We start from the raw sequence: 18,448 nt of genomic DNA on the forward strand, positions 1-18,448 counted from the left end.
GGACTGCTCTCACTAGCATATCGCCCGATGTAGTTCATCTTCCCAGACCATTGGATTTCTAGTGGCACCTATCCAGTTGAGCAGCTTCTTCCAGAGTTGTGTACTGGTCTCACAGGTAAAGAACAAATGGGCCAAGCTTTCATGGTCTTGCTCATATAAGGGACAAAATTGATCTTAAGTCACACCCCACTTGAATAATCTATCTCTTGTATACAATCTCCCAAGTGCAGCCAATCTCAACATGAGAATCCATTTGGGTAGACCTTGGTTGTTACACACAAGTTTTCTCCATGCTACTTTCTGGAATGTACCCCTTAACTTTAAGTAAAATTGCTTTGTAGAGAACTTCTCCGAGAACTAGCAATTTAGCTCCCCAGGCCCACTTGGTGTTTGAGCACCACCACCTTCAGCACACTACTAAAAAAAAGTAAAATTTCGTCCGCTATTTCCGACCAATTTTAATTGGTCGGGAAAACGATGGTTGCAAACGTGTATCGACCGAAATCGATCGGAAATTTCAAACCGATGACTGCCTGTCAAACTTTAATTTCCGACCGAAATCAGTCGGAAACTATTAAAAAAAAATTAATTTTCAAATTTCCGATCAAAATCGATCGGAAACTATTAATTTTTTTTTTAATTTTCAATTTCCGACCGAATTCGGTCGGAAATTTTTAAAAATAATAAATTTATTTAATTAAATAATTAGTTGTAAATTGTTAATTTATTTAAAAATAAATACAAATTCATAATTTCCAACCGAATTCGGTCGAAAACTATGGATTTCTGGGCAAAAAAATTAATTTCCGACCGAAATCGGTCGGAAATCTAGGTAAAAACTGGGCAGAAAATGCCTATTTTTGAGCTACACCACCTGCCAATTACAACCAATATCCATCCTATAATGACAGCATTACATTGTTGTCATTCAACCATAATTAATTAACAATGAATATACTAACCACAATAACAACAATAAACTAACAAAAACTATTAACTAACACTAACAACCATTATCTAACAACAACAACAATTAATAACAACCACAACAACTAATAACAACCACAAAAACAACTACTAAAATGTTCAATAACAAAATAACAATACAATCATCATTCAAAACTAGTTTCAACTAAATATTGACAAGTACAATACTTTGTTTAGCAATACACACCATTCAATGAGTGTTTTATCTAGCATCATCTCCATCTTCTCTCCTAGAACCTTCATCGTAGGCACATGGGGAAGGCTCACGAGACCGGGGAATGGGGAAAGCACCACTAGCAAGAAGATTGGCCAGCTGACTTTGAAGGAGATTAAATTGTGTGTCCCTCCTTTCTAGCTGAACTCGAAGGGTACCAAATTGTCCATCTCTCTTTTTATCTCTAGCCTGTCTCTTCAAGCTCTGCTGTCAGCTTTGCAATCTTCTGTTCCATAGACGATATAGTCGACTTATCAATCGCCTCGCCTCGGGCGGAAGTCCCTATACCTTGCAATCCAACCCTGTAGCACCGAAATGATTTATCTAGAAGGTCGTATGCTATCCCCTTTTTAGGACCAACAACAACACCCAACCATATCCTCTGCGCTTCTTCGTCTGAAATGGACGGTCGCTCGCCTTGCTCATTCGGTGGCAAGCTTTGAGTGTACTCCTCCACATTAATCTTGTAACGACCCTTTATTTAGAAGATAGAAAATTACTAACTATATAATATTATAACCATTTATAGTAGTTATGAAACTTACATGTGTAGTCTTCGCTCGGTCCTCGACCCATCTAGTTGGATCTGTCGGTGCCTTCTTCTTCCGAATGTGAGTCTCCGCGAAGAACTTATCATGACTCATCTTCCTCCCATATTTTTTTCCTACAAATATAATAAAACGTGTTAACGAATTAACATATATAAATATAGTTCGATAAAAATAGACCGAAATATTTTAAGGAATTACCAGGTGTTTCCTCGTATCCCCATGCTCCTTGAACCCAGACAGTGCAAGGAGCCACCCTTCTCAGAAGCTCGGGCCTTCTTTCCCAGTTCACTCTGCTTCTCGAATTTTTCGATTCTCCAATACCTCTGCAGATCCTCGCATAAATCCGGTAGAACCCATGAAGGCTTCTTCTTAACCTTTCGAGCGGAGGAGAAGGAATCAGAGAGTCTCTTACGGTATTTGTACTCCCAATTTGCACAAATTTAACGGTTATACCGGTCCTCCCAGACACACTTAGAGTGCATACTCCCTTGTTTTAGTGGACGACTAGCGGCATCTAACTAGTTGTTCATAAAAATATTTTGCTTCTTCATTAGGAGGTTGTTCAACACTTTCGTGGGTTTCAAAATCGAAGTACATCCCTAAGCATCCGCAACCATTTCATGGTATCTCGGATGTTGAACATTATTCCCCACCGACCTACTACTTTCACCACCAACTACGTTATGAAATACACCATCACTACCATCAATCTCTCCATGACAAGTCCACACAAAATAATTATCCATAAACCCTTTTTTATAAAGATGAGTCTTAACATCCTCCGATCCAAAAAAATGCAAACACTTGCACTTCACACAAGGACACCTAATCAACCCTCCAATCCGAAACGGTTCAAGTGACATTGCATGCGTAATAAATTCCTTAACTCCTTCTATAAATTCCTCCCTCAAAAACCGACGATTAGGATAATTCCTATTATACATCCAACTATGATATTCCATCTACATAAAGAACGAATAAATTACATGTTATATTGATTATAATTCAAATTAATTTATAGAATTAAGTTGCATAAGAAACTTCTATAAATTTGGACAAATTTTACAAACATATCTGCACAAATTTGATTTCTACAGAAGGCAGAACATATAACCTTCTTTACAAAATAACCAATAAATGTAATTTGTGCAGTAACCTTCCACTAAATGCATTTACAAGACATACTCAGAGAAAAGAAACGACATCAACTAATTCCAAGGTATGCATCAATTTATAACTAAATGCAATAATTCCACAAAGCAGGCACTCATGATTTATACAATCACAACCTTAAACTAAAATTATCATTCCCAGATGGGAAACATTCCTCTTTCTTTTGGTTGAGCAAAGTGAAGTATTTAGGAAATACTAGTAATTCAATTGAGTTGGTCATAAGTAATTAAGCTGAAGTGGCATGATTTTTATTTAAGATCATATACACATACTGCTATGGTCCTATACCTCTCAAGGATTTTTGCACAGATGTTAATAAGTCTAACATTGAGATTTACAAACAAAATTCACAGTTGACACTATTTCTTTCTAAATAAAACCACAGCTGGCCATTGCTCGAAAATCATCACACAAAATTAAGGAAACAGAATACCATTTAAGCTCATTCAACTGCTAAACAGATTCAACAAAGAAATTAAAGAAAGCGACCAAACGGGGAATAGATAAACAGAAGTGAACCTGAATAGACTTGCGAGAAAAGAAAAGAAAACAACTGCCGGAATCCGACAATCCACCGGAACGGCGACCTCGAACGGACCTCAAATCTACTGGGTTTGGATGGTGCTTTCAAGCTGTTTTTCGCGCTGGTTTTGGGTTGATTTCGGGTCTGTTTTTAGTGCATTTAGGGGCAGCTTTCAACTGGTTTTTGAGGAAGGTTCTGCTGCTCTATTGGGTAGGACAGAGCTGGTTTGTTGCTGCTGCTATATAGCAAAGAAAAGGATGAGTGAGGCGGACAAAGAGAAAGGAGTAAAAAAAGTTAGGAAAAGCTAATTGTAACTATTACACTTTTATACTTAATGTAATTATTAACGGCGAAATGTCTTTCTGGCCACTTAAACTTGTAGGGCTTTTGAAAATCGATATATAAACTTTTGTCTTTCCCATTTAAACACTCAAACTCCTGAAACCTATAACTAATAAACACAATTGACCGTTGATCAATCCCATGTGGCGTCAGTTGGTCCTAGTCAGCCCCTGCGTGATGTCACGACTTTTAGGAGCGTGAGAGACCCCCTTCCCAACGCCCAATGGTCAAAAATAGGGCCTATTTAAGTGGGGTCTTATTCTTTCAATTGGATACATATTATCCCTTTATTATATGCATTTGAAGCTTCATTTCGCCTATTTCTTAATATCTGAAGCTTTCTTTAATTTTTTTTTTCTTTTTCCAGATTGTGATAATGAATCAAAGTCATGTATTTTGTCATTGTGGAGTTGAAGCTCATATTTGCATCACTTGGAAGCCAACAAATCCAGGAAGGAGGTTTTATGGGTGCTCAAACTATGGTCGAGCCAATTCTTGTAATTTTTTTAGGTGGTTTGACCCACCTCTTCCAGATCACTATAAACAGGTGATTTCAGGGTTGTTATCAAGAATTAAAGAGAGAGAGAGATCGACTACAGCGTAGGAAGAGGGTGAAGATCATTGTAACTTTAGTTGTTGTAGTAGCACTAATAATTGTAATTTTCTTCTTAGTGTAGTTAGCACTAACTTCATAACCCTATGTACAATGATAATGATAGAATGAATGATGTATTTTTTTGTGGAATGAAAAGCAATTTTAACATAAACAAGCACACATATATAAACAACCAAGTTCGATCAGCCTTCTTGGTTGACAAAATTAGTACTGAACTGCTGTCTAGTAGCAAAAATAGTTTAAACATTGTTCCAAAGGAAAAGTCATAGTTAAACAGACTTAAGTTAACCTACAAATTAAGTTCTGCAACTAACAGACTTAAGTTACCACAAAAACAAACATTCAGTCAGCTTCAAGGTTGAGATTGGTTGATGTTTTGGTGAGATTGGCTCAAGTTTGGACATGGAGACTGGCTTGGATGAGATGAAGAATGGACTTGAGATTGGCCAAGGCTTGCTTGAGTTTGTCTTCTCCTCAACTGTTGTTGAAGTTGCCTTTGTGATATAGCATTTCTTCCTTACCACCTTAGTCCAGGTGCACTGTATCCAAGATCGATATTGGTCTGCCAAGCATCCACTACTTTTGTAGGAGCAGAATGTACCCTATCTCTTGCTCCACACTGCATAGGAAGCCAAATTAGTACCCAAACTACTAATATATAAATAAAAATTCAAATCCTTAATGATCTTACCCTTTCTATCACTATTCCTGTATCACTAAACAATATACTAAATCCAGTAGTTCTTGGTCTTCCTCGTAGTCCACTACCTCTTGGCCTTCCTCTAACACTAGCTATAATATCCTCAGAAGTTCTTGATCTCATACTTCCAGTATCCTGATGTAAGATAAAGTACTTTCTTGTAATTTAAAAATTTTGGTCCTAATACAGATTAACTAAATTAACTAAAATCAATACTTACAGATGTACTAGCAACAGCTGATGGTTGAGTATTTCTGTCCCTGTCAGTTCCAGAATCACTTGTAGGACCTGATTGTTGAGTTGTTGTTTGAGCAGCCTGTGATGGTTGAGTAGCACCAGCATTATTGGTTCCTGTTGTTCCAGATCCTTGTCCTTTCTGAAATTTCCAAAATAAAAATGAGATATAGAAACAACCAAAGTACAAGACACAATCAGACACAAATTGAATACATTACCAGGATAGGACACCCCTTCTTGTTATGGCCTACTGTATTACAATTAGAGCATGTCATTGGTGTCTCTTTCCTTGATCTCTTACCAGACTTCTTCTTAGGTTCAACTTGAGCTCTTTTTCTATTTTTCTTAGGTCTACCAGGCATCTTGGCAATCATAAGAGGCTCAACAGTTGGATTCTGTGTTGATGGCCACATCTCCATGTTGGTTACTGGCTGTATGTAACAACTAAAAGCCTTCAGGTATGTTTCTTTCTTGTACCGGTGGGTTACATAGTCAGCAGGCTCAAATCTCTTAAAAACATTGCACATATTGCATGGGAGCATGGTATTCCTTTGAGCTGCCATGATCTACATGTGCATGTATTGTTGGAGAAGTCAACAATATGTTTGTAAACCCCATGTTGTATCTCATACCTAGTATCCCCATTCCATTTAAATTCATGCTTAACAGCATATTGAGATTGTTCCTCTATGTACCCCATTGCCATAGGAGATACATTATAAATCCACCTTGTTGCAAATTCTCTCATGGTAGTCATCATCTCCATCACCTTCACTCTAATCTCTTCTTACATGGTTATGATAGACTTGTGCCTAGCAGACAAGATCCAACTGTTAAAGGTCTCACACATGTTGTTCTTTACAGAATCACATTTACTCCAATCTTTGAAGAGTGCTCTACACCAACATTGTTTTGGGTATCTCAACAAGTCCTCAATGATCTTACTATCACCTAATTCTGCTAGCTCATCTATCTTAGCCTTCAAATATGCTTCAAATAAGCCCTTGCACTGGCCCAAAACTTCTTCCTTCTTTCCTCTTCTTTCCACTTTTGTTTCCAGTTACTCCATATGTGTCTTGCACACATTCTGTGCTCAGCATTTGGTAACAACTCAGAAACAGATGCAACAAGTCCCTTAAGCAACAAAAAAATAATTAGAATATCATAAACATATATAAAGTATCGAAGTAATTAAAGGAAGAACATGGGTGTAGTATATACCTTCTGCATATCTGAAATGATGGTCAGCCCCTCACCTTGGAATTCAGTGAGCTGCAGATCATGCATCAGGCACCTAAAAAACCATGACCATGTGTGCTTTGTCTCCTTTTCCACCACTGCCCAAGCAATAGGGTACATTTGGTTGTTACCATCTTTACCAATGCATGATAGTAGCTCACCCTTACACACACCCTTCAGAAATGCTCCATCAAAGCCAATAATATTTTTACACCCTTCCAACCAACTAACTTTGCAAGAATGTAGACAAATATAGATACCCACAAACACCTCCTTACCAGGTATTGTCTCATTGGAGGTCTTCATAACAACAGTGCTGCCAGGATTTGTAGACCTCAACATGTCAGCATAATCATATATTCTAGCAAACTCCTTCTTGTAATCACCAAGATATTGACCCATGATCTGATGTTTAGCCCTAGCACATATAGATTTTCCCACATACACACCATACTTTATCCTAATCAAATCCTGCAACTTCCTAAGCTTAATGTCAGGTTGGTTGATAATCTTGTCCTTGAAATGTTTAGCTACCCATGCTGTATTAGCCATCTTGTTTCTAGTTGCTCTAAAACACTTATGAGCAGGGTAGTAGCTCTTGACAATGAAATTCCCTGCCCAAAATATGTCATCTACATCTTGTTGAGTTCACACATTTTGCCCTAACCCTATGTTGTTCATTAGGCCTCAACTTAATTTGAACTCTTCTTTGTACAGCATAATCTTGCAAAGCAGATCTGAACTGTTTCACATTTTCAAACACCATTTCCAACTGGAAATAAATTTTCTTACAAGCAGGATCAAAGTATACCCTACTATTGTATCTTCTTGGTTGAGGGTTATGCACCTCATCTTCTTCATCTACTTCATCATCTGTATCCTCACTACTTGGATCTGAACTGTCCAGATATTGCTCATCCCCTCCCAACTTTCTAGCATATATGGATCTCTTATCTTTATACATGTCTTCAAAACCAGGGTCTATACCTACAGGTCCACTAGGTATCTCATCAGTATTAACTTCAAAAGATCTTAATTTACTACTCTTTGCATTCACTTTAGCCTGTCTAGCAACAACAACTTCAGGTTCTAGGTCACTTGTCTCTCCAACAATATCCTCATCAGAACCATATAATGACTCATCTGTATCATCATCATCATCTTCAGAAATAGCCTCATAATCTTTATCACTCTCAGTACTTAGCTCATCACCCTCAACATCACCCTCAGAATCAGTTGCTAAATGAAAGGTATAAAAGTCATTTTCATCTTCACTGGACTCTTCTGTTTTAGAAGAACTTTCAGCAGCCCTCTTTTTACCCTTTCCATGAGTGTTATCACCCTATTTATATCATTGTTAGGTGAGTGTGTTTCCCTAGCATTAACATCACTTCTTTGCCCATGTGGCATTTCATTAAAGCCAAATGGCTAAATATTAGTGGGGTCCACATTTAAACCACCACTACTTAACATTTCATCTAGGTCCAAATCAATACATGGTGTATTAATTATATGACATATATACACATAAATAAAATCCTCATCCTTAAGGTCGTGACAGAAAGCTAACACATCAGCATCATATTTCAGAAATCTAAATTCTCCTTTTTGGTTAATTTTACATGTTGTTAAGTACCCCATATCCTTAGCCCAATCATGTAATTGAATTATATGTTATTCATCAATATCAGCTTGAAGAACAACTAGCCAAGTTTGACCATTTACATACCTCATAATTAGGTCAGTCACTAACCACCCTAGATGATGAAACTGTAATTTCACAAAGACATCCATTGAAACCTATAACAAAAAGGGGACAAGTCAGATACTCTTTAACCCTAAAAAGCCATAAACTTTAACAAAATGGGAGACAAGAATATTTTGATATTCAAAAAAGACCTAATTTTTTAACCCTAAATGCCATATCACTCATGAGAAAGACAAACCCCTAAAATAAAGTGAACGTACGACTGTTTTCCCCAAAACCCTAATATAAAATCCCATAATATGTGCATGCAGACAAAAGCCCTAATTTTTTAACCCCAAATTCCAGATTAGTCATGAAAAAGACAAAAAAAACTAAAAGAGTGAATATTCAAGTGTTTCCCCAAATATAAAATCTCAAAAAGCGAAATAGCTTCCACTATATCAGATGAAAAATTATGCATGCAGACATACATAGCTTTCACATTATTTGAATCATATAAAAAATTATCCACATTATTTCACAAGAAATTAGAAGACAAAGATGAAAATGACATCAAAAGAAACAAACTAACCTTCAGAGACTAACGTGACTGAAATCGAAAGCTCAGACGAATCTCGATCAGCTTTTCATTAAAATAGGGGGGACCCCAATCGTTTGGTTTTGGAGTGATTAAGATTATTTTGGAAGGAGATGACCAGGTTTAAGCCATTGCTTAACCTAAGTTTAAGAGGGGAGGGATGGTTAGAGAGAGGAAAAGAGACGAAAAGTGGGGGAGGGTTTGTCGGTGTACTGATTAAAAGAGGGGGACCCCAATCGGTTGGGTTTCATTTTGCGCCATTGACGTGTACCAGTCTCATTGGTCATTTGCTGGCTGGATGGACACGTTAGCGAATGTGTAATATACGCGCCTAGGATCAAGGACAAATTGTGTTTATTAGTTATAGGTTTCAGGAGTTTGAGTGTTTAAATGGGAAAGACAAAAGTTTATGTATCGGCTTTTAAAAGCCCTACAAGTTTGAGTGGCTAGGAAGTCATTTCGCTTTAATGTATTAATTAATTGCCAAATAAATTATTAATATCAATTAACGATATTGCTAATATAGTTTTACTTACTTCAGTTGTCAATTTAAGATAATTAAACAATCACCAATCTTTGTCACGTCTACCTAGTATGTAATTGGTAACAAATTATCTAGTATGTAATTATTATATAAAATATCAAATTGACAATTTATTAAATTCTAGCTAGCAAATTACAATGAATCAATGAAAATCAAACTAACATTTTACAAAAACCTAACATATAATTCTTCTTACTGTATAATTTATGTGTAATATTATGTGTAATTATTCTAATATATCACTAATGCACTTCTACTTAGTGTAGTTATCATTTTATAAACTAATCAATGAGTAACATTTCTTAAGAATACTCCTAATTGTCACGACCCGAATTTTTCACCCTCGGGAGTCGTGATGGTGCCTATTCGTGAAAGCTAGGCAAGCCGAGCGTTATAAATTCATTACCTTTTTAATTAAGCATTTTCAACAGTTCAATATAATAGGTGATCAAACAGCGAAATAAATTAAATAACCAGAAATGCGGAAGACGAAAACTTAATAGTTTAACCAAACATTGTTACATGAATCCGAAATACAACACTACCCAAAATTTGGTGTCACAAAGTCATGGACTATCTACGAATACTACAAATAGAGGTCTGAAAGATAAATATAAAGTTGTCTCTGAAATACATAAAAGAAACAGAATGGAAAGATAAAAGGAGACGCCAAGGCCTACGGACGCCTGCAGGACTACCTCGGGTCGCCTGTTGGACAGAAGGCAGCAACCTCACTGTGGTCCAAAAGCTGCAGCACCAGGATCTGCACATTGTGCAGAGTGTAGTATCAACACAACTGACCCCATGTGCTAGTAAGTGTCTAGTCTAACCTCGGCGAAGTAGTGACGAGGCTAGGACTAGACTACCAAATAAACCTGTGCAGTTAAATCATATACAGCGGAAAAATAAAAGCAAATAATTACAGCTAAAGATGAGAGGGAAAAAATATGTTGCGGGGAGTATCAGATAACAACAGAATACCAAAAAAGAATGTAAAGAAACCAAAATTTAAATGCCAACAAGAATAAAGACAACAAACACAGTATTCACTTTCATTTTCTTTCATGTTGCAGGCGTGCAACCCGATCCCATTTCACATATCACCATGGCGGCTTGCCACCCGATCCCATTTCATATATCTTGTTGTAGGCGTGCAACCCGATCCCATTTCATATATCACCGTGGCGGCGTGCCACCGATCCCATTTCATATATCTTGTTGCAGGCGTGCAACCTGATCCCATTTCATATATCACCATGGCGGCATGCCACCCGATTCCATTTCATATATCTTGTTACAGACGTGCAACCCGATTCCATTTCATATATCACTGTTGCGGCGTGCCACCCGGTCCCATTTACAAATCAACATCAATCATAAAAGAATTCTGGCAAGGAAACAAGAGTATAACAACAACATCCCGACAAGGGAGACAATATCTTGAACAATAACATCCCGGAAAGGGAGACAATGTCATAACAATAATATCCCGGCAAGGGAGACAGTATCATAAACAATAACATTCCGGCAAGGAAAACAATATTATAAATAATAACATCCCGGTAAGAGAACCAACAATGATAATCAACATATTAAGCACGAAAAAATCACAACGGAGTCACAACAATTACCATACGAGACTCACGGGCATGCTTGACATCGACGTATAGATACTAATCACCATGCATATACGTCGTACTCCACAATTAACACATAGAAAATAAGACACAACTCATAATCCCTCAAACTAAGGTTAGACCAAACACTTACCTCGATGCCATGAACACAATTCAAGCCTCAACTACCACTTTACCTCTTGTTTCCACTATCAATTCACTTGTATCTAGCCACAATTTACTTAACAATATCAATAAATGCTAAATGAATCAATTCTAATGCATGAAAATAAGTTTTATAAAGTTTTCCCCAAAAAGTCAAAAATCGACCCCGGGCCCACATGGTAAAAACTCGAGGTTCGAACCAAAACTCGATTACCCATTCACCCACGAACTCAAATATATGATTTGTTTTGAAATTGAACCTCAAATCGAGGTCCAAATCCCCAAAATTCGAAAATCCTATGTTCTACCCAATAACACCCAAATTTCCCCCATGAAAACCCTTGATTTTGAGTTGAAATCATGTGAAAAAATGTTAAAGATTAAAGAAAATGAGTTAGAAATGACATACAATCGATTTGGAAGAGTAGTTGCCTTTGAAAAATTGCCCAAAGATGTTTAGGTTTTGAGAAAGTTTGAGAAATGAGAGATTTTCGGCTAAGTTTTATTTTACACAGGTGCAGATATCGCATTTGCGAAGTCAGGTTCGCAAATGCGGCCCAGGCTTCGCAAGTGCGAAGGTAGGCCAAATCCTGCTTTATTCGCAATAGCGAACAGTTGTTCGCATTTGCAGTCCCTGTTGAGGTCGCATTTGCGACATAAGCCTCACAAATGCGAAGGTTCCTGCCCCAGCCCATCATTGCAAATGCGATTGGTCTTCGCAAATGCGAGTTCGCAATTGTGAAGCCTGCAAACCTGCAACACACAGCAGTTTTTCCTAAGTTCAAAACACTCCGTGACATTTTAAAACTCACCCGAGCCCTCGGGGCTCCAAACCAAACATGCACACAAGTCCAAAAACATTATACAGACTTGCTCGTATGATCAAATCATCAAAATAACATCAATAACTATGAATTTAGCATCAAAATCAAAGAAAATTTCAAGAACTTTCAAAGTTTCAAAATTTTCAACTAAGGATCCGAATCACGTCATATGACCTCCGTTTCTTACCAAATTTTGCAAGCTCAACTTAAATGCCATAAAAGACCTGTACCAGGATCTAGAACCAAAATATGGACCCGATACCATCATATTCAAATACATTCAAATTTCTAAAAACTCTTATAATTTCAGTTAAACAATTTTCTTCAAAAATTCATTTCTCAGGTTTGGGGCCTCGGAATTCAATTTCGGGCATATGTCCAAGTCCCATATTTTCCTACGGACCCTCCGGGACCGTCAAATTACGGGTCCGGATCCGTTTACCTAAAATATTGACCGAGATCAACTCAAATTCATTTTAAAAGCAAAATTTATTATTTTTCACAGATTTTCACATAATGGCTTTCCGGATACACGTCCAAACTGCGTAGATAAATCGAGGTAAGACAAAAAAGAGGTTTTTAAGGCCTGGGAACACATAATCGACTTGTAAAACAAGTGATGACCGTCATCACACTAATATACACTTCTACTTAGTAGATTTTTCAGTGTATAGGCTAATCAATCACTAATTTTTCTTGCTGGTATTACTAATACACTTCTACTTAGTGTAATTCTCAATGTATAAGCTAATCAATAAGTAATAGTTCTTAAGAATACTATTAATACACTTCTACTTAATTAGTCTAATTATTAATACATTGGCTAATCAATCATTAATATTACTTAAGAATATCACTAATACACATCTACTTTCTGTAATTATCCATTTATAAGCTAATCAATCGCTAATATTTCTTACTGATATCGCTAATACACTTCTGCTTAGTGTAATTCTCAGGTATAAGCTAATCAATTAGTAATAGTTCTTAAGACTACTACTGATAAACTTTTAGTTCATCAGTGTAATTACTAATAGATAAGCTAATCAATCATTAATATTACTTAAGCATACCACTAATATGCATCTGCTTTATGTAATTATCAATTTATAAGCTAATCAATCGCTAACATTTCTTACTTATATTACTAATACACTTCTACTTAGTGCAATTCTTAATGCATAAGCTAATGAATCAGTAATAGTTTTTAAGACTATACTAATCCATACTTAATTAGTATGATTATCAATGTATAGGCTAATGAATCACTAGCATTACTTTAGGATACCACTAATATTACTTAACGATACCACTAATAAACCTCCACTTACTTTAATTATCAAACTAAAGATAAACAATCACAAATATTTCTCACAAATATCATTAATACACTTTCATTTAGTGTATAATTATCAATGTATTGGCTAATTAATCACTAACGTTACTTATATAAGGATACCACTAGTTCACTAATTGTTAACGTTACTTAAGGACACCGTTAATACACTTCTACTTACCGTAATTATCAATTTATAAGATAAACCATCGCTAATATTTCTTACGGAAATGACTAATACACTTCTTCTTAGTGTGTAATATTAATGTATAGGTTAATATATGTAATTAAGAATACTACAAATTCACTTTTAGTTTATGTAATTATAAATTACTAAGCTAATTACCACTAATATATTTTTAAGTAGTGTATTACCTTCCCTTAGTGTAAATTTCAATAAATAGGCTAATCAACCACTAAGATAATTAAGTAAATACTTACCGATGGACTTACCGACAGCTTCTTTAGTATTGTGTAATAAAAAATACAAAATAATTATCTATAAGATTATATATTTCAATTACCGACGAAAGTCCATCGGTACTGTAAGAACAAAATTCAAATTATTATGTAAACTTTATTTTCTTTTTCATTTTTTTTTATATATTTATACACACAGACGTACATAGATATAGGACATAGTGTCCATATAAAATTAATTTTAAAACACACACACACACAAATATATATATATATATATATATATATATATATATATATATATATATATATATATATAAAAGCTATATTCGATATCGAATATAATACTATATTAAGATGTGTGTGTATATATATATAAGTATTAAATATTATTTATTAAAAACCTCTTTATTATTCACACACAAAAAAAATTATTAAATTTATATTTTAATTTGTACAAAAGCGTTTTTCCGATCGAATTCGGTCGGAAATATTGAATTATAATCATTTCGGTTGGTTAATTAAATATATATAATTTTTGTTTTGGGCGGGAAACAAAAAATTCAAACTTTCCTACCGAATTCGGACAGAAATTTGGAAATTTTTTTAATAAATAATTATTTTTGTACATTATATACAAATATGACCAAATATTTGACCAATTTTCGACCGAATTTGGTCGGAAATTTGGTCAATTTTTAATAAATAATTACTTTTGTACATACAAATATTTGACCAATTTCCGACCGAAATCGTTCGGATTTTTTTTTTGCTGATATAAGTATTATATAGTATTATTTATTTAAAACATCTTTATTATTTACACGCATAAATATTATTAAATTTATATTTTAATTTTTATAAAAGCGTTTTTCGACCGAATTCGGTCGAAAATTTGGAATTTTTTAATAAATAATTATTTTTGTACATTATATACAAGTATGACCAAATATTTGACCAATTTCCAACCAAATTCGGTCGAAAATTTGATAAATTTTTAATAAATAATTATTTTTGTACATAATATACAAGTATGACCAAATACTTGACCAATTTCCGACTGAAATCTGGAAATTTTATTTTTTGGATGTCAGACAATTTTTGTTGGCTTTTACGATCAAATAGTCTTATTTCCGACCGATTTCGGTCGGAAAGCCTTGGACGGAATTTCTAGTAGTGGCACCTCATTCAATATATAGCCTGCTTCATTAAAGTACTTTGTGGTTTTCAAAATCTTCTGATCGATCCAAGATGCTTGCTTCGGGGCATCTTCAAACATACTCATGTTCCTCCCATAGTAACAATGAATCCACTTCGCCCACTTCCTACAAAAAAAAAAGAACCCGTTTTCTTTTTCCTTGTTTTACTTTTGACTATTTAACATTTGAATGATCTGTGCTTTTTAGCAAACATGACTGAAAAGTATTCTGTTGTTCTAGTTACGTGACATTTTCCGTTTCTCGAGATTTAATCTATGTGAAATGTGATAATATTTTAAAAATATTTTTTTCATTATATAAGTTGACATGATAAAAATTGCAATTATAATACTTCTCGTATAGTTATTGAATATCTAAATTTTAAACTTAAAATATTAAATTAATCTAATTGAATTTAGCTTAAATAATTAGTCAAACTAACTTTCGAAAAGCAAAAAGTGCCACATAAATTGAAACTAAATATGTGTTTTAATAGTACATCTAACTTTTGTAGTTGACTCTAGTGGTGGGATGAATGGTTGCTTTTGAAGAAGTAAAGGCAAACCAAGAACAAAGCATAAGATGGGGAAAGAATAAATTAGCATGGACCCAAGTCTTGAATCAATCTTTCTTGCAATTGTCCAAAAACAAAGAGACACTACAAAGGATTGTGTGTGGAGTCTGGCTACATCCTGACTTCTGTTCAAGATGTTATATGTAAACTTGTTCAACAATTCCAAAGGAAACAGTTGACTGATGTTGGCTGTAAGCTTGAACTCCTATTACTTGCAGACTGAAAATGAGGGGAAAAAAAGAAAAGAAAAAAAAAAGAGAGCTCGGATGCACATTTTTTTCATCTTAAGTCAGACGTATGTGACGACCCATCGTTCACAATTAGTGCAAGGTAACTTCATTGCCCTCAAATGCACCAGCCGGGAATCGAACCCGGGTCTGTACCGTGGCAGAGTACTATTCTACCACTAGACCACTGGTGCTTCTTGTTAGAGTTTTAGTTAAAACAAGAATATCGGCTTAGCTTTTAAGCATGAAGTCATCCACCCAGATTTTGGTTAAAGTTTATTTCACATAGACCCATTTTCTTTTTCCTTGTTTTACTTTTAAGTATTTAACATTTGAATGATCTGTGTTTTTTTAGCAAACATGGATGAAAAGTGTTCTGTCTGTCCTTACCTATCGAACTCAGGATGAATTACATTAGAGGTCATATGTGACTAGCTGGTTTCGAACTCAGGACCATGTGGAAAATTTAAACCCTCTTTACCAACAGGCTAGGCATTTTACTTGTTTTAAGTGGGTTCAAAATTATATTTATACCTTTACTTGTCTGAAAACAGCAAAAATATACCTATATATACAGTGTTATTTTTCGATGAAGCGGGTTCATATGAACCCACTTGACTCCGCGTGGGTCCGCCCCTGCCTATCAGTTCCAAACAAGTTGGGAACCGGTTATATAAATCCTCACTAACCATGATTCAAAATGGATATTCATATGATATTGGTAAATCCCAATGCTTATATTTACACCAATTAGCAATGTCATTGTAATGCTGTAAATGCATAGCTCTTAAATTTGGCAATAATTCCTAGACAATTTCATCTTCAAGCACAACCTTGTTTATTTTTGATGCATTCCAGGAGAATTTTCTAGCTCAATTTGATCATTGGGCTCCAAGCAGTTCCCCTGAAGGTTATGCTTGACTATGTCAGTTCTGTTCTCACATTTTCACGGATTTTATATGTGAGAATTTTGAGTAGGTTTTCTGGTTTTTGTGAACTTCAGTTTGTACCTTTTCCATTGCATCAATATATGTGTCGTTGGATCTTAATTCTATACTGCTCGGACTCTCCGAAAATGTGGCCGATCTTCCAAAAGTAGTGCATTTTTGAAGGATCCAATACGGGTGCGGCTACATTTTGGAGAGTCCGCGCAACATAGTCTTAAAGCGCTTATTGTAGTCTATAGCATATTTTTGTTAGGTGTGTAATCTGTAATATTGAAGACGGCATATTTTCAGATATTTTCTTACTGAGAAGTTGGTCTGGAGGATTTATCTGACCTCATTTGAAACCAAACTGCTTCTTACCATGTACACGGGTAAAACCGAGGCTAATGAGTACCCCGATTTTTCGGTGAGGCAAACGAAGCAAGGACATGATTGCAAGGAATCGAAATCGAAGCCAGGAGCCTCTCGCATCAAGGCCCGAGCAAAACACCTATCCTCGGAGCCATCGAGACCGCGCCCCCGGGTCCGGTTCGAGTTCCAAGACCTCGGAAAACATTACCAAACGACCATGCATGATTAACAAAGGAGCTGGAAGGAAAAAGCGAGAGCTCGGATGCACAATCTTTTCATCTTAAGTCAGATGTGTGTGACGACCCATCGTTCACAATTAGTGCGAAGTAACTTCATTGCCCTCAAATACACCAGCCGGGAATCGAACCTGGGTCTGTACTGTGGCAGGGTACTACTCTACCACTAGACCACTGGTGCTTCTTGATAAGTTTTATTTAAGATACTTATAGCAACTGAACTTCTTAAAGCATGAAGTCATCCACCCAGATTTTGGTTAAGTTTATTTCACGTAGACCCATTTTCTTTTTCCTTGTTTTACTTTTAAGTATTTAATTTGAATGATCTGTGTTTTTTTAGCAAATATGGCTGAAAAGTATTCTGTCCGTTTATCTTGTCCCGGTTGTCCCGCGAGTTTTTATGGTATATTTGTAGAATTTCTGTTATATTTGGTTAGTATAAAACAAATCCAACTTATGCACCGGCCATTGATGAAATGATTGCAAAATTTAAAAAGTATTTTTCTCTATTCCCCAAGTTTATTTAATTTCTACAATACTTAATCCATATTTAAAATTAAGAGGTGCAAAGAGACTTGTTCGTAAAATTTATCAAAATTTAGCAATTCAAGAATATGAACAACCATCTCTCGAAGACTTCCAAGCTAACATATATTCTTATGTTAGAATCTAGATCAATGTTTGATAAATATAAATCTATAGAAACAACAAGTGGTGAAACTGCTCCTTCTACTTCTAAGTCTAGAGTAGAAATTCTTATGGGAAGATATTGATGATATAACATGTTTTGATTCCTCTATTGATGATGAACTTGATTATTAGCACCGGAGAATGCTTTTAGCGCAACAATATTTCAAATCGGAGATCATAGACATTCATTAGCAGAGGACAACCTAGAGATTTCCGTATTATTCAGAGATTGGATTGATGCAGAAAGAAGAAATCTTGGTTTTGAAAAATTAACACTAGCGAAGAAGAAAAATACAATGAGATACTTAGCACTGGGATCGATGACGGCATGGAGCTCATAGAACATCAATCAACATTCTAACACTGCCAATTCCAGAACAATGTCCGAGAGATATTATTGATAAGTTACAAAGAAGCTATATAAGAGCTTACAAATATTAGTATGATAATTT

At 35.4% G+C, this 18,448-nt stretch overlaps 2 protein-coding genes and 2 non-coding genes across 4 annotated transcripts; all 4 read right to left on the minus strand.

Moving 5' to 3' along the window:
• Window positions 1–817: 817 nt before the first annotated feature.
• Window positions 818–3,507, minus strand: LOC104249902 (uncharacterized). The gene is made up of 4 exons (XM_009806417.2): window positions 3,445–3,507; window positions 1,951–2,126; window positions 1,747–1,865; window positions 818–1,676 (listed from the first exon to the last, which is right to left on the minus strand). The coding sequence occupies exons 3-4, from the start codon at window positions 1,843–1,845 to the stop codon at window positions 1,386–1,388; spliced, it is 390 nt and encodes a 129-aa protein (XP_009804719.1). The 5' UTR covers window positions 1,846–1,865; window positions 1,951–2,126; window positions 3,445–3,507; the 3' UTR covers window positions 818–1,385.
• A 2,817-nt stretch (window positions 3,508–6,324) lies between these two features.
• On the minus strand, window positions 6,325–7,134 carry LOC138876335 (uncharacterized). Its single transcript, XM_070155247.1, has 2 exons — window positions 6,565–7,134; window positions 6,325–6,477 (listed from the first exon to the last, which is right to left on the minus strand). Exons 1-2 carry the CDS (start codon window positions 7,132–7,134, stop codon window positions 6,325–6,327), a joined length of 723 nt encoding a protein of 240 aa, XP_070011348.1.
• Window positions 7,135–15,803: 8,669 nt separating this feature from the next.
• On the minus strand, window positions 15,804–15,890 carry LOC138876700 (small nucleolar RNA snoR114). Its single transcript, XR_011402039.1, has one exon. It is a non-coding gene; the product is annotated as a small nucleolar RNA snoR114 (small nucleolar RNA).
• Window positions 15,891–15,895: 5 nt separating this feature from the next.
• On the minus strand, window positions 15,896–15,966 carry TRNAG-GCC (transfer RNA glycine (anticodon GCC)). The gene has a single exon. It is a non-coding gene; the product is annotated as a tRNA-Gly (tRNA).
• Window positions 15,967–18,448: the final 2,482 nt, after the last annotated feature.

The sequence above is a fragment of the Nicotiana sylvestris genome, chromosome 8 (genome assembly GCF_000393655.2).
Source record: "Nicotiana sylvestris chromosome 8, ASM39365v2, whole genome shotgun sequence".
In the NCBI taxonomy this organism is placed as follows: Eukaryota; Viridiplantae; Streptophyta; class Magnoliopsida; order Solanales; family Solanaceae; genus Nicotiana; species Nicotiana sylvestris.

What these genes read in the sequence shown, in the direction of transcription:
- LOC104249902 (XM_009806417.2), bottom strand. Translation starts at nt 1,845, where the DNA reads ATGAGTCATGATAAGTTCTTCGCGGAGACTCACATTCGGAAGAAGAAG. An exon ending in ACCGAGCGAAGACTACACAT is followed by an intron (nt 1,677 to 1,746) that starts GTAAGTTTCATA and finishes TTCTAAATAAAG; the next exon opens with GGTCGTTACAAGATTAATGT.
- LOC138876335 (XM_070155247.1), bottom strand. Translation starts at nt 7,134, where the DNA reads ATGGCTAATACAGCATGGGTAGCTAAACATTTCAAGGACAAGATTATC. An exon ending in TCATTTCAGATATGCAGAAG is followed by an intron (nt 6,478 to 6,564) that starts GTATATACTACA and finishes TTGTTGCTTAAG; the next exon opens with GGACTTGTTGCATCTGTTTC.